At 46.3% G+C, this 15,721-nt stretch overlaps 6 protein-coding genes across 6 annotated transcripts; 4 read left to right on the top strand and 2 right to left on the bottom strand.

Moving 5' to 3' along the window:
* Positions 1-157: 157 nt before the first annotated feature.
* N7503_001464 (uncharacterized protein) lies at positions 158-672 on the top strand (the record flags this gene model as incomplete). Its single annotated transcript, XM_057061011.1, has 2 exons — positions 158-325; positions 376-672. The coding sequence occupies 2 exons, from the start codon at positions 158-160 to the stop codon at positions 670-672; spliced, it is 465 nt and encodes a 154-aa protein (XP_056924973.1).
* Positions 673-2,604: 1,932 nt separating this feature from the next.
* Positions 2,605-5,060, top strand: N7503_001463 (GMC family oxidoreductase; the record flags this gene model as incomplete). Its single annotated transcript, XM_057061010.1, has 9 exons — positions 2,605-2,747; positions 2,797-2,950; positions 3,002-3,255; positions 3,316-3,359; positions 3,419-4,095; positions 4,152-4,437; positions 4,503-4,628; positions 4,685-4,869; positions 4,929-5,060. 9 exons carry the CDS (start codon positions 2,605-2,607, stop codon positions 5,058-5,060), a joined length of 2,001 nt encoding a protein of 666 aa, XP_056924972.1.
* A 663-nt stretch (positions 5,061-5,723) lies between these two features.
* Positions 5,724-6,182, top strand: N7503_001462 (uncharacterized protein; the record flags this gene model as incomplete). Its single annotated transcript, XM_057061009.1, has 1 exon — positions 5,724-6,182. The coding sequence occupies one exon, from the start codon at positions 5,724-5,726 to the stop codon at positions 6,180-6,182; it is 459 nt and encodes a 152-aa protein (XP_056924971.1).
* Positions 6,183-6,617: 435 nt separating this feature from the next.
* Positions 6,618-7,602, bottom strand: N7503_001461 (uncharacterized protein; the record flags this gene model as incomplete). Its single annotated transcript, XM_057061008.1, has 2 exons — positions 6,618-7,325; positions 7,390-7,602. 2 exons carry the CDS (start codon positions 7,600-7,602, stop codon positions 6,618-6,620), a joined length of 921 nt encoding a protein of 306 aa, XP_056924970.1.
* Positions 7,603-11,203: 3,601 nt separating this feature from the next.
* On the top strand, positions 11,204-11,877 carry N7503_001460 (uncharacterized protein; the record flags this gene model as incomplete). The annotated part of the gene is made up of 3 exons (XM_057061007.1): positions 11,204-11,227; positions 11,428-11,563; positions 11,654-11,877. The coding sequence occupies 3 exons, from the start codon at positions 11,204-11,206 to the stop codon at positions 11,875-11,877; spliced, it is 384 nt and encodes a 127-aa protein (XP_056924969.1).
* Positions 11,878-13,431: 1,554 nt separating this feature from the next.
* Positions 13,432-14,746, bottom strand: N7503_001459 (phosphotransferase family protein; the record flags this gene model as incomplete). Its single annotated transcript, XM_057061006.1, has 4 exons — positions 13,432-13,831; positions 13,889-14,209; positions 14,285-14,580; positions 14,648-14,746. 4 exons carry the CDS (start codon positions 14,744-14,746, stop codon positions 13,432-13,434), a joined length of 1,116 nt encoding a protein of 371 aa, XP_056924968.1.
* Positions 14,747-15,721: the final 975 nt, after the last annotated feature.

Genomic DNA, 15,721 nt, shown 5'->3' with positions numbered 1-15,721 from the left:
CAAGCTGTTGCTCGTTCTCACGAAAAAAAATTGAGGACGGTCAAAGGGCGGTGTGATATTGCCGGACAAAGGTGTGGGGCGGGTCAGACCGCCTCGGAGGGAGCAAAGCATCAACACGCAACGACTTCCTTGTACATTCAATATCAATCATATCGCCATGGCTTCAGTGGAGAGCGTGCTGCAGGATTCCCTCAATCTCCCATTTCCGGCCCCCACAAAGCAAGTGGCGGGACTGGTGGATGGGGTCAAAACTGATGTCATGGTCATGAACTTCAGCGATAAGATCATGGTTACCATCTCCCAGGAGGGCCGACTTGCACATTGGGTTCGTCAATACGTACCGGCATTGTCTGCACAATACTGATAATATTACAGCTACACGTACCACTCGGGAACCCAAATCCCGGGACTGACGGCATGCATACATTTTCCGAGGGCGCAGACGACGGTCTTTTACCCCTCAGTGCATTGACAGCAACATCTCTACTCGGAGGTCATGCGCCAGGCCAAGATACCATCGGCCAACTCTTAGCCCGTCAAATTGGGACTGCTATCGCCACTAAATCGCCCGCCGAGCAGCGTTTGCTCGTTGTTGGCTTAGGACTGGGCAAGACGGGCTCCGATCGTGATTCCTTCTTTGCAATCATCGACCTTGTCCTGCAATGCATATGATGGTGCAGTATTTGAGAAATCTGAATTGCAGACTTCATAAAATTCACGAGACAAATGCTGCTTTACGATACATGCGGGCTCTCCAAGACCTGTCTGTGCTTGCTACTTGACCATGAACCCTTCAAGAATTACAAAATAATACCCATGACCCGATGGAGAAGACTACGTGGTCCTTTTTGTGACCTATCAGACTAGAAAGCCCGGGGATCCCTTTTGTTTCAAACTGATCGGATCTCCCTGTATGAGCTGCGGGGTGAGGCGGGGAAAGTGGAGTGGCAACCCCATAGTCCTTAGGCTTAGAATCCATTGAAAGGGCTAGATTCGAGCTGCCAATTAGGACAAGTCAGACTGGATTGGAGCTGGATCCTGCCCAGAGAAATGTGCATTGGCACAGGAAAATACCTTGGATTTTCGGCCGAACACCGTTGTGGGGGAAAACAAAATTAGAATCTATGTGGGGCCGGAGTGTATATTGACATAGACACGCAAAACAAGTTCAATCCTCGCTGATGGCAGCTGCATAGAAAGATTCAAGACAATACTGGCGTAAACCAACTATTGAACAAAGGGCGGACATGTTTGCACTGGCTATATAGGCCCTGGTGCTTCAAGTCGCAGATAAAGCGGTCTTTATTTTGTATCCCGTCGTACTTCATGCTTATCTTACTCAAATCCCGACCAAGCGCAATGTCACAATGAAGGTTACGTACCCCACACCGGGAGATCTCCCCACAGAAGGCGGGGAAGCTTGGATAGCACCTAGGTGGCTATAGTAGATCACTGGCTGAATAGAACCCTGCACCAGTGCCTGCATGTACCATCCTGAATTCAGCCATGTTGGTATTTATCCACCAACTAAATGAACCAAACCAAAGTCGAATACATCATTGTGCTTTCAGCTATTCCCTTAGCCCGGCAACATCCCCGGATGTGAGCAGCCGAAAACTCAATTTTACCAAAGAAGTAGCCCGGTTTTGAGTACCCATTTTGTATGATATTCCATGTTGATAATGAATTTACTTTGTTAAAAACCCTTTAGAGAACTGGGACCGGTAACTAATACCTGTGATTATAGCTTGAAATAAGTCCCTGTGATATGCCGATCACACATGAGTCCCGTATCAGAGTATTCCAAGGCTATGAGGATGTTTTGTTGCCGGAGCGATGCCCTAGGAAACTGGTCAAAGATAAGACAGAGCGCTCCAGATTCTACCATGAATTGTGCTCTCTCCGAGCCTATCATGCATTGGTCTTATTTCCTGGAATAGAACCTGACATAAAGCAAATCCCGGTCCATTAGAGTTTAGAGAGCCTGGGGTTCGATGACCAGCGCAGAAGTAGACCCCACATTGAGCATCATGGTACCTACCTGTTTAGTTGTCTGTATCCTTGAACTGAACTGGTTGAAGTTTGGCTTGGTTTGTCCAATTGGCATTTAGATACAGAAAACGTAAAGGACAAAACACATACACCTCGGGGGACCGGGATGACCTGTGAGGCCGTTTTGTCCCCAGAAATGATAAATAGGACTTTCCTTAAAAGCAGACTGCCCAGATGACCATAGGGACTGCTTGTAGTGCCACTTTTCAATTTTCATTTCCCGAAATGATATCTGGCCTCGGTAGAATCAGGATGCCACGCAAGGAAGTAGCCGCAATCTAGAATGCCTGTAATGCGCCTCATATTTTTGGCCATCAGTTATCCCTCATATCTCAATTAATGATTTCAAATCCTCCCCGCGCGCGGGGTCAAGCCATGTAAAAATCGGGGTTGATCTACTTTGCCAAAAGTACTAGATGGTACCAGTAAGAGGTAGCACAGACAGAATCCCTGCGAAACATATAAAATGCTCCAGAGCACCCCGTCAAAACGATAAACCAGCTCAATTTGATGACTAGCTAATTGGCACTGGGCTGCCAATCATCTACAGCGATGACTATTCCGGACGAAGTTGATATCATCATTTGTGGTGGCGGCAGTGCAGGATGTGTTCCTGCTGGCCGCCTCGCCAATCTCGACCATAACCTTTCCGTTCTTCTGATTGAAGGAGGAGAGGATAACCTCAACAACCCATGGTATGTCCTAAAATCAGTTCTTGTGTGTCAATGTTGCTCACAAGATTAGGGTCTACCGCCCTGGAATCTACCCGGTCAATATGAAGCTTGACTCCAAAACGGCAACGTTCTACAATTCGCGCCCTTCGGAGCATTTGGATGGACGCAAAGCTATCGTGCCATGTGCCAACATCCTTGGTGGTGGTAGCTCTATCAACTTCATGGTATGTTATCTATTCCAGGAATGTTTCTTGATGCAGGCTAATTTTGCCAAGATGTATACCAGAGCCTCAGCCTCAGACTACGATGACTTTCAAGCCAAAGGCTGGAAGACTGAGGAGCTACTTCCGCTGATGAAGAAGTACGAGACCTACCAACGTGCCTCTAGTAACCGCGACCTGCATGGATTTGGGGGTCCTATCAAGGTGTCATTCGGGAACTACACCTATCCCATCGCCCAAGACTTCTTGCGTGCTACTGAAACTCAAGGAATTCCAACCACTGATGATCTTCAGGACTTGACGACTGGGTATGTAAACGAAGCACCGCCTCATTTGAGCAAAAGGCTAATCGGATAACCTACTATCAGTCATGGAGCTGAGCATTGGCTAAAATGGATCAACCGTGACACAGGTAAGTAAGCCCAAATTGTCAAAAATGTATCAATCTCCTTCTAATGCGCCCGAAAACAGGCCGACGAAGTGATGCAGCGCACGCTTACGTTCACAGCACCAGAGCTAAGCACTCAAACTTGCACCTGAAATGCAACACCAAAGTGGACAGAATCATCATCGAAGATGGCCGCGCCGTAGGAGTTGTGACTATGTCTACCAAGCCTCTGGATGGCGGAGAACCAGTTCGCAGAATCTTCCGAGCACGAAAGCAAATTATTCTAAGCTGCGGAACTCTCAGCTCTCCACTTGTGCTTCAGCGATCGGGAGTCGGTGACCCAGAAAAGCTGCGCCAAGCGGGTGTCAAGCCCCTGGTGAATCTTCCCGGAGTCGGACAGAACTTCCAGGATCACTACCTGTTTTTCTCCGGTTACCGGGCAAAGCCCGATGTTGAATCCTTTGATGATTTCCTCCGAGGAGACCCAGCAGTTCAGAAGAAAGTATTCGACGAGTGGAACTTGAAGGGAACCGGCCCCTTAGCAACGAATGGTATTGAAGCTGGTGTCAAGATCCGTCCCACAGAGGACGAGCTGAACGAGATGAAGAAGTGGCCAACACCAGAATTTGGAAGTGGGTGGGATTCTTACTTCAAGAACAAGCCTGATAAGCCTGTTATGCATTATGCGGTCATTTCTGGATGGTTCGGTGATCATATGCTTATGCCACCGGGCAAGTTCTTCACCATGTTCCATTTCCTGGTGAGACCCCGTTAAGGAAAATTTTGTCTGCCTGAGTATACTGACTAGAATTATAGGAATATCCATTCTCGCGCGGGTCTACTCATATCAAATCCGCTGACCCATATGAGGAACCTGATTTTGACACTGGTTTCATGAGTGACAAGCGGGACATGGCGCCTATGGTCTGGGGATACATTAAATCTCGTGAGACTGCTCGACGCATGGGAGCATATGCTGGCGAAGTCACCTCAATGCACCCTCATTTCGCCTACAACTCTCCGGCTCGGGCGTGCGATCTGGATCTTGCGACCACAAAGGCTTACGCCGGGCCAAATCATATCTCTGCTGGTATTCAGCACGGTAAGTTAATCATGACTTCGTTATCCTCCCCCATTAAAGAAATTAGACTGATGCCAAGGATGTAGGTTCATGGTCTGAGCCCTTGAAGCCAGGTCAAACGGCTTCAGCCTCAAGCTTAAACTCTAGCAGGCACGAGGCCCGGGAACCCCTTGAGTATACAAAGGAGGATATTGAGCATGTTGAGACGTGGGGTATGTTTTCTCGAAAATTTTGCATCTCCTTGTTGGAACTTTGCTTACAATTACAGTTAAACGCCATGTTGAGACAACCTGGCATTCTCTTGGAACGTGCAGCATGGCTCCACGCGAGGGCAGCGACATAGCCAAGCATGGAGGTGTTGTGGATGAACGACTGAATGTTCATGGAGTCAAAGGACTCAAGGTTTGTGATTTATCTATCTGTCCAGACAATGTCGGCTGCAATACCTTCAGTGTAAGTGTTCTGTCTTCTCCTCTATGATCGAAATTGAACCTGACATATTTGGGCAATAGACTGCGCTGCTTATTGGCGAGAAATGCGCTATGTTGGTTGCAGAGGATTTGGGCTACTCCGGTGATGCTTTGAAGATGGAGGTGCCTGCCTATCATGCACCGGGTGAATTTGCCAACCTCTCGAGGCTGTGATGGGATTACATGAGGCCGCTAATCTATCGTAAACTTTGATTGGATTTTATTCTTACCTTTTTATGTTTTATGCAGGTGAGAGATAGCCAATAGCATCTTCTAGCAGAATGTATGGCCTGAATTTCCAAGGCTGAAAACAAGTTTCGAGTCCCATCACGGGCCAGACATAATTGCGTATGAAAGTGGAAATTGCCACCGAAGAATGAGGCTGTATCGTGCCAAGGTGGGGGACGGGAGGGCCTTGCGACCGCATAAATATTTTGAGTTATTGGATTCAAAGTCCCGAACCTTGGAAGACCAAGCACGACCCATGGATGAATTGCATATAATATTCAATGAGACGGCAGTATATGCAAGTACAGAAGAAAAATGGGGAAAAGAGAAATAAATAACAGTAAAAATCTGCATGAAGTCATTCTATAGTATGAGGCTGACTTCTCGTTCACATGGAAATCATCCCGGGCACACGGGCAAGGTTTCACTAGTCAACTAGTCAGTGGGGAATGATATCATCCAAAGCACAATCAAACTCCCCCACTACTGAAAAACTTTTGTGTCGGATTATTTAACGGTTTGTGCATCTCCTTGCCTGCAGGTAAATGCAAAATCCTACAGCCTCTACTGCATCCCGGGTTTATCAACCCTCACAAACCATTAAGAATCATGAATTCGGGTTCTGCTAGAGATTACTATTACCCCAGCCAGCCCGAGCCGTACCGTGACTCGAGGGACTCGCTTCAGCACAGCCGGAACCACAACCATCATCATAGTGGTTCAAATAGTCACAGTCATAGCCACAGCCATGGTGACCGCAAAAGCTCACACCACCGGAAGAGCTCCAAGAATAATCGCAATCCTCACCACGATCGCCATCTCGCCGAAGGAGCCGCAGTTGCTGCGGCGGTTGCCGAGGCCGTTCACCATCACCGAAAGAAGGAGGGAGAGGACGTGAGCTCTGGATTTGGTCATATTATTCGAACTGTGGGTGCTGGTGCGCTTGGAGCTGTGGCTGCCAATGAAATTGAGAGAGCACATGATGCGCATCGCAGCAAGAGAGAACATTCATCGAGTGGACGTCATCACAGTCATGATTATGGGCACCATGGGCACCATAAGAGATAAGCGGTTGATTCCGCTCTCTGTGCACATGGGAGTGAACAAAGTTCTAAAAACTTGGACCTATAATATCGGGATTATATCGGATTACTATTGCCTGGAGCCTTTATGCGAAGACCTGTTGATGTAATGAGAATTTATGTGTACCGGATAATGAAGAAATGGATCAATGACTACTACATAAGTTGATAAACAAAGATCACCGAAAAAATGTGGTAAAAATAGAAAATACAGGAGCGAGCAAAAAGATCCTTGTAATAAGGCAGACAGATATTCGAATATTTGAAATACCTAAGCATCAGATGACAAGGACACCTGGCATAATTGCAAGTACTCTCAAGTGCTGACTATCGTCTGCAAATTTGCTCGAGACAATCAGTCGAGCAGCTAGTACCTTCACCTGGCTGCATTATGCAGCTCACGTGTGACAAACTGAACTTTTCAGTTCGCAAGCCACACATCTTGCTTCTGACCATACCCAAACGGAATCCACGAATCATTAAAATACCGCTGAAGAACAGTTTGCGTGTAGCTCATATCATCAACACAATAACCACCGCCAGTAGGACCGATATGCGCACAATGAATATCGGGTCTATACTGCACCATATGATCGTGAACCTCACGACACAAAAGTGTGTTGCGACCCAGTTCATAACTCTGCCCGAATCGAATCTTTTGGGTCAAATAGTCATAGCAACTGACGCCATCCGCGGGATATTGCTGGTTATCCCCAGTGCAATACTGATCATGAGTCTTGCAGATATCCTTGGCAAGGATATCAGTAACGATTGAAACAGCACCCGCGGAAGTAGTGTTGTATTTAGTCGCAGTGGATTCCAGCAAGTAGTTCAAGAGATAGTCGAACCAGCGGAATACGGCATCGTACTGTGCAATTTTGCCATCTTTGTTGAATTCCATCCATGTGTCGATTGTGACGGGGATTGTCACGCCGAATGTGGTCGCGTTGAATGTGACGACAGTTGTCGCTGAGGCGATGTTGTCGTTTGCTGAGAACTGGGTGATGCTGTAATCAATTGGGATGCCCACGAGACTGATTGCGGTTGGGTCTGCGAAAAGGCCGAAGATGTATTCGCGGTTTAGTTCGTCGCCGTCGAATGTTCGGGTAATGTCGACGCGACCTTGTACCTTTATTTAATGAATTAGATTAATTATATGAGAGAAGTTAACATCCATCTGAGTAGAGTCTTACATCGGATGCGAAGATAGTGGATGCATTTCCTTGAATCTGGATTTTGTTTGCGGGATAAAGAAAAGCATCCCAGAAGGTTTTCTCAAGGTTCCATAGTTGGTCGTAGGTGAATGTTGACTTTGAGTGATCTTTTTGAGAGTCGTGGGTCGATTCAGCGCCACTTATCAAAAGCGCGTAGACAACCGTAATAAAGAAGGAGGTTGAAAAAATCATTGTGAGTTCCTAGTCTGATTATCACTTTTTGGACATCGAATCTTAAGCTGATTATGTATCCAGTCCAAAATTTTTCGCCCCGACAGGTCATATATTTTGAAGGCGCCGCCACGGGGCCTAATACTCGTGTTGTGTAAATGTACTGGGGATAGTATACATTTCTCAGGCACTCTACGAGGTAACCCTGCTACGATTTGATCAAGGGAGACATCTACAGCAAAAATTTGAAGCCCCCTCGGAGTACACGGGAATAAACAGAGTGATAATTGGCTTGAATCCTGATCCTTGAAGGGAATATCGAGATCGGCAGTTGAAATACAAACTCCGTCCAAGTTTAGCCCTGCATACAGCAATAAAGTATTGGAATTTCAGCAACTGTTTGATGGTTTAATTTTCCCCGTATCGAGAAGCCTTGCCGCAGCTTGGCAATCCCAACATTGGTTGCCTGCATATACTGGCTTCTGATTGGCCGTTCAAGAACCCGTTCATTCCTGCTCCTTGCCTACCCAATTGGGAAAGGTGTTGCCATTCCTCGATCTTCCGCCCCACCGATCATCTCACACGAGGGGGCTGACTGGAGTGAATAAAAGGGGAAAGTGTAATCTGCTAACTCGCGTCGCGTCGCCCAGCTTGCAAGTCGGTTAATCATCCCCGAGCTTGTTATCGTTCCTTCAAGGTTCTGGCTCAATGTTTAATAACGAACACGAGAATGTGACCCCTCGACCCATGACGTAGGATCCTAATAAGTCATTTGACACCATAAAAGTCTGCCTTCATCTTGAAGCGCTTAGCGGGATGTGCCCAGGACCAAGAGCATGAGCTCGGTTGTTCGGTCATCCAGTCTCCCGATCGAGCCCGCTTCGGGGCAGCTAGGCAATTGGCCCCAATACTGGCCCGCCTATACAAAGCTAGAGCTTGGTGGAGCTGGTGAACCATGGGTAGTATAATCAAGATTTGAATATAATATCGCACTCCTGGGAGTGTATATAGCAGATCATTCAAATCATTCACTTTAATAAAAGCAATTGCCCTACATCTTCAATCATTCCAAGTTGATGACGGTTTTGCATCCACTTGAAACCAGAGTGGCTCTGTTATCTGCACTATTTTTGCCGACTTAGGCCTTTCCAGAGAGTTTCACATGAGAGGTGTTACACGCGATGTGATTTGACTCCAAGTCTGAACCTCCTGTCTGAGAAGCCTGTTGGATTAACGGAATTCTTTACCCTCGACAAGGACAAATGGTAAATAAAGATAGCTCATCCGGACTTGTTTGTTACTCTACATCATGTGACCATTTGCATGTAGTATGTAAGCTTGTATCTAGACAAAACGTTTTCTTCTTCATCATACTTCTCCATTTCAAATCTCATATCCCACAAAGTCCGGGGCGCCCATACTTGAACGGATTCCCCCATCTCTCCACGATGCAAAGCCATCTTACTTATTGCTCTATCCCTTCCCTCGTTGTGCTTTATATCTATATAATATAATTATTTATTCTTCACGTGGACAGGATTCCATGTCGATACACGCAAAGACCGCTTTGAAGGCACACCGGCAAAAAATGTCTCCCAACCGAGGTATCTGTGTCAGAATACCTTGCAATAGGTATCAGCAAAAGAACGCTTCATGAAAACGGACTGATTACCATGAAATGACGCTTGGGTATGTAAAAAGGCATATGAAAGCAATATATTCTGGTTCTGAGAAATGAGCATGAAGGAATGGCTTCACTAGCAACTGATACCAATCGGGTGCAAGTGAAGGTGTGGTTCCAGTTTGGCAAGTAACTAATACCATGTCTGGCTCACAGGTCTTTTCCACCCCGCAGCTCGTATACATCAACTTTCGATAGCTTGATTATTCTCCTTCTTCCTTCATCCTTCTCAACCACCACCCCGAGCATCTTCAAGAAGCTTTGGAGTTATAAGGGGTAGCTCAAAATGGATTCCAACATTCCTTGGGCCTATTGGAAGCATCTATCTACCAGTCATTTTAAGCACCAAGGTGAGTAGCAAATTTTGAATTCAAGCAAAATATTACCATGATAAAATAAATCTAATAGGTTGATGGTGGCTAGAGCATACATAGCTGAGTTCAGTCAAACCTGTTTAAATAGGTACGCCAACCAAATCCAGTCATGGCTCAGCCCCATGGCAGGTGGCAAATACATTACGATCATCAGCTCGCAAGAGGAGGATAGTGACTACACCTAGTAAGTTGAATCTGTATATCCAAATAGACTACCAAAAGATACTAATCGGCAGCATCGGTGATGTAGTCAATCCTCAGCAGGCAATGCCTTGTGAAAGACGCAAAGAGATACGAAACTCAGTGGCAGCCCTTTAATGCTCAACGAAGAGACTGAATGTTATAGTACTCATCAATTACCTGCCACGACTAAACTCCTTCATTTATAAGGCACCAGGGATTGATGAGGAAAGAACAATTCGAGAACCTGCAATGGGGGATGGGCAGTTACTGCAAATTGAATGAAGGGGCTTGGGCAGTCCCGTTGGACCGACATATATGGGTCTACCCATTCGTTCTGACCACTGCTAGGCAGTTGAGTCTAGCCGACTGGTTTTAAGACTGGTTCTCACAGTCCCAAATCCATCGAAGCTGATGCCCTGTATTTGCTTGCTGTGCTACCCACATGGCGGTGCATGGAGAGCATTCACTCAACTGCCAATACGTAACGTCAACAGAGGGATGTCGGCTCTGTGCCCCACGCGGAAGTCCCGCACTAAATGCTTCCAATTATGTGAACAAGGGGGTTACATTGGAATTACGGGGCTTTCACGCCAAGGAACCTCGGGAAAAGTCTCACCAAGTGCTGCTTTTCTGGGAATATTTGGTCACTGACTATTTCACACCCACTGGAGAAGATTCGCCAGTCGTTCAACGGGAAGGAGAGGGGGCACTGCGGAAAAGAGGCAGAGAGTGAATTTGAAGACGCAAAGAGCTCTTCTGGAAGTCGAGGAAGCCGCGAAGATCAAAGGTGACACAGGGTTGAACAAGATGCAGAAGGCACGCAGAGAGGTAGCTAGGGAGTTATAATTTGCTGACGTGTGATACCATAATTTCTGTATACAGCACTTCTTGCTTGTAGCTTTCTTCTTTTTCTACCAAACTACCCATAAAAAGAGAAACACAAAGCAATACCATCATCTGCAGTTCACCCTTGATGAGCGTAAACCTTCCCAGAGACTTTCATGCTTCCAGGTTATACAGGAATGGTAATGCAGAGTGCCCACAAAGATCATATTGGTATGAGTAGCTCAGTCCTGTGGATCTTCCGTGATACACCTTTTTCCAGAATCGACAATCTAAAGGCCTTGGAGGCCTTTGTACCAATATGTACTAAGTAAATGTTAAAGTCAAGTTTGAAGAATTTAATGTCTTGAAGAGGGCCTCATGTGTCTTTTCATATTTCAGTGGGAGATCCCGCCAGCGGCAAACTCCAGAAATTCGGCATTATTTAATGGTACGTCGACCACTGCATGATTGTGATCAAGCTACCAACAACACACATCTTCTCTCCCCACCTCGCAACCCCAATACCTTTCCAACTACAAGCTTCGATCTACCTACAATAATGGACCCCACTGAAGGAAGACTTGTAAGTTTGATACCGTGACAGACTATTCAGCGGCTGGTGACATCCCATGATTCTATCAATATTGTTACGGGATACCCCGACGAAGCAGCTTTGTCTTTAATGATCACCTGGTCCCTCCCTCTCCTTTCTAAAACTTCCGCTCCTTAGAACAGTCGGTCATGATTCATGATAAAAGCTAATCGCACAACGTGGAATCCTAGGGCCCAGCCGAGATGATGGCGAACGAGCACCAGAATGTGACAGCAGCCAACCAGCCCACGACTAGCCAGAATGGGATAAGAGAAGGCGAGGGAGGCGAGGAGAAGATCAAGGCTGAGGAGGAAGAGCAGGAGCCAGGTAAGAGCATGCATAGCCTTCTCTATCGCTTGCGATACTTTGACGGACATTATCATTTTGTTGGCCACAGCAGATACTAATGTGAATTAGTTCTTCCTACCCTGACGCGTGAACAATTCATGGATGCAAGCTTGGATGTCATAATCCGGCGCAATGCTGCAGCTGCCGAGCTTGAGTATCTTGAGCGCCAAGCCCTTACAGGGCTGGAATCTGGAGAAACTTTGAAGGCACAGAGCGACCAGCTCAGGGCGCGCCTTGAAGCTTTGCTTTCGGAACAACTGCGACTCGCGAGCTACAATCAACGTCGCCATTGATTCGAACAGCGCGAATTGACAGCAGAGGAAGATGGATCGACAGCGCAACAGACTTTCATGAGTGGAAAGTCCGAGCGGTCAAGCCAGCTGTGGAAGACACAGTAGAAGGAATCTGCTAGGGACGTTGTGTGCTTGAGGTGATAGCAGGCATGGTGACAATTTGTCATTTTAACAGTTGAAATGCAACCCTGATTACTTTTTTTATTATGGCAATTAGGCCTAGCCCTTCGCACACAAGACACTTAGAGGTTCTGCTAATCGATAGCAGAGGCAATCTTAGACAGCAAAGATAAAAATCGGTTATGTTCAACGGAGCAACGCCACCTATTGAGGGATGCACGTAGCAGAGGAATCAAGCTGAAATCAGGCTTAATTTATACATGGAGCGGCGATTTTGGCACTCTCGTGGCTGGAAGGCACAGGGTATTACATTAAACCAGCGCCAAAACAATGGCGCTGATACAAAAGACCACTGTGGAACTGGGAAAAGAGACTGGCTTCTTCCTTTACCGGATAGATTTTGCACGTATGGAATAATTCAAGAAGCTCAATAATTGAACATCACAACATTAGTTGGACACCACGGTATTTTCATATCCGACATGGCGTCGATATCTTAATTCAGAAGGTAAAACACCATTTCGGGCTACTATAGGTTGGAATTTTAAAAGCAGAATTAGTTGAATACCCCTCACTAACCGCATGTTAGATTAGTGCAGTATCCAATATTCAAGGAGTAACTTTATTGAGTACAAAACCAAGTACCTACTTGCCCACGCTACTCTATAGACAACGCTAGAATGCAAGGCGATTCAAGAGTGGTACTCACTAAACCATCTTTTTTTACCTATATCATGGCTCTAATGAAGCTTTATCTTGTAAATTAATGTGAAGTAAGCGAGATGATGCGATGTCCTTGAATGCTTAACATAACGTTTTTTCTGAATTACCATTGCTGCACCATACCGGATATAGAGATAAAGCGGTGTTCAACCAATCTTTTGGTGTTCAAATAGTGAGTACCTAATCAAATGTTCCGCTCCAGTAGAGGAATCGGCTGCAATGGTGTACATCATGGTCGCGTTGACGTAAACATCACAGCCGATTATACTGAGATGGGTGCAAAGTCATATTAAGTGAAGGGGATACATGGGACTGGAGTAATCGATGAGCGGTGAAGACTTGAGATTCGCGAGCAGTGGGTGCTACGTAGTGGCAGGAGATCCAGTAGCATAAGGCCGGGAACCCAAATTAAGTTCCAAGGTTCGGGCTTGTTCCCGGCTGCCCAGGTGAGACCTGAAAAGCTTGTTTGGACTGCGCCTTGATGACGGAACATAAATATGTTACTGTACCAGAGGGGCTATTGGAACCATTGTGATTTGAAAAGTCATAGGTGTTCTCAAAAACCTATCATTCAAATTATGCCGTAATGCAGCGGTCTAAATACGAATCACTATTTACTCTTCCCTATGCAGCATTCCTGATGAAAGTATGACAAGGCTTGAGTTATGCTATGTAGAAAAAATGGGTTGACTAAATAGGTATACTGGATACTTATAGCCTCGCACGAGAGTGAACATGGATGTCCCTCATCTTGCTTATGATTCGCAGGGTCAATGCCGCACACACAGATATACCTCGCCCAGCCTCAACATCGGCAGTAGTACTATTATGCTGAGCAGCAACACGTGCGCTTATGCCTTGCCGTAGAACACTCATTCTAAATAAGGCGAACGCATCTGCCCACCTCATTTCTGCTTCTGGGTTCCACCCTGCCACCTTGCTATACCAAGTGAGACAATCAGAGATCGAAGGCAGACCCACAACACTAGCCGGGGACCGCGATGGCAGTGATAGTACCTCAGCTGCAGCTGAAGACATCTCGGAGACTGTCCAAGGTTGCAAAAGATTCGCAAGGTCTGAGAGTGGATGGCCGATTGTGGAGGATTCCCAGCTAGGCGAAGGTTAGCACTTGAGTAAGGAGATCAGTGAGGATCTTGGGTGTGCGTACTTCAAAATTCCAACCACTTTGGGCTCTGTTTTATGGAAGACGATATTCTTGATTTTGAAGTCACCGTGTATGAGAGAAGCGCGATTTCTTGGTTGGTAATCCCCGTCAGAAAAGAACTGAATCATTTCCTCCACGCCAGGGACCTTTCCAACAGGTCTGTGGGTGTTGACATCAACTGCCACTCGCTGAGACTCCTCTGAGTCCTGCAAGTTCTGAATTTGACGTCTGTAAAAGCCACTTCGGCGGCCAAGACTATCCAATCCCACTACATCGATGTTGACATTGTGGAGCTTCGCCAATGTTGTTATCACTTCACGCCACCTAGATTGATCGAAACGAATAAGCTTCGTCTTCAAATCGAGGGCTTGCAAGTTGTCGAAAAAAATGAAAACCTACATTTGATCTCGCTCTCTCGGTGAAACACCGGGTAAGCTCGGATCGTGGAAGGTTCGGCCATCCAAGAACTCCACAACGGAGAACGATGTTCCAAGAATGCTAGGATCTTCACATAAGCAGTAAGGCTTTGGTGCAGGGATCTTCGAATTTTCCAAGGCGCGTAGAACACGGTATTGGCGTTCGAGTCTACGGGTAGTATTTTCCACAGACGATCCTGGTGGGTATTTGCGCATGACCAGTTGGTGTCCAGCGCGATCATGGATAAAGTATGTCGGACTGAACTGGCAAACACCAACCTGGATCAATATAAAAAAAAGGTCAGAAGCGCACCTGTAACACGAATCCACATCGAGATTAACATACCTGCGTGACCCAAATGGGACCTTGGATGCTTGGTAAATTTTGGCAGAGATACTTCTCCAGCGCCGCAACGTCGATGGGCTGGAAAATTGAATTTGACATGGCGGGAAATTTCGAAGTCATTTTTCCGGTCAGATAGAGGAAGAAAAAAGGAAGAGAAAAGTGGCAGGAAAGTCATGATATCTACTTACCAGTTGCATGATCAACCTACCCCGCAGCATTTACCCCGGACTTTTCTCAGCCAATCAGCGCATCCAAAAGAGCTCGGCATTCGCCGCTCCCCCACCATTAGTGGCTCGATAAATGTCACGCTGTCATACACAAGCGAGCTTCATAGAATGGAAATTTGAACCGCGGTAAATTTGCATGTATTTCCAATCCATTGCCACAGCCATCCTGCGATTTCAAATTGGATGCTCAACAACAGACTTTTGCATGCTGGCCTTTCCAGATCCAGAGTCGACCATGGCACGAATACTTTCTTCCCCACCCTTGACCACCACAACCTTGGGCATGCAGTATCTACTTCCGTATTTAGAAATGGCCCAGTTGGTAGCTTGGTCGATTTTATCCTGCATACCTTGATTCGCTGCGAACTTTAGTCCGTGTCCATTAGGGATTTTGAGTCCACGTCAACGTTTCTACAGGCAAATGTACCACTCCAGTGGTTCTTCGCATCACTTGTAGCAGGGAACGGCGAGGTGAACCACCATTCAAGTCACTCACACAAGCCTCACAAAGAATGGTCGACGAAGGCTCTCTGCGGGACACAACAGAATCGATCACCCGCTTCAATGGCTTGTTGGTGTACTTCAACAGAGCCGATCGGATATTCTACACAACAACCTGATTATTGTGATCAAGACCTCTGTTGCACCAATATCTGGGAGCTTGGTGTGGCTCTTTGGAAAGGAGAGGCAGTTGTAAGGATGGGACAATATACGGCCTTTTTAGTGAGTTGAATACTAGCAGTTCCAACAGCACTCGAACTACCATTGAGATCAAAAATAGATGTTATAAGATATCTAAAAGTTTTAATAAGAAAAGCAAACATCAAGAACGTTAGATTAGTAGAAG

The sequence above is a fragment of the Penicillium pulvis genome (assembly GCF_028828015.1).
Source record: "Penicillium pulvis strain IBT 33274 chromosome Unknown contig_12_segment0_segment0, whole genome shotgun sequence".
Lineage (NCBI taxonomy): Eukaryota > Fungi > Ascomycota > Eurotiomycetes > Eurotiales > Aspergillaceae > Penicillium > Penicillium pulvis.
Note: the sequence above shows the minus strand (reverse complement) of the source record. Positions and strands in the feature narration are given on the sequence as shown.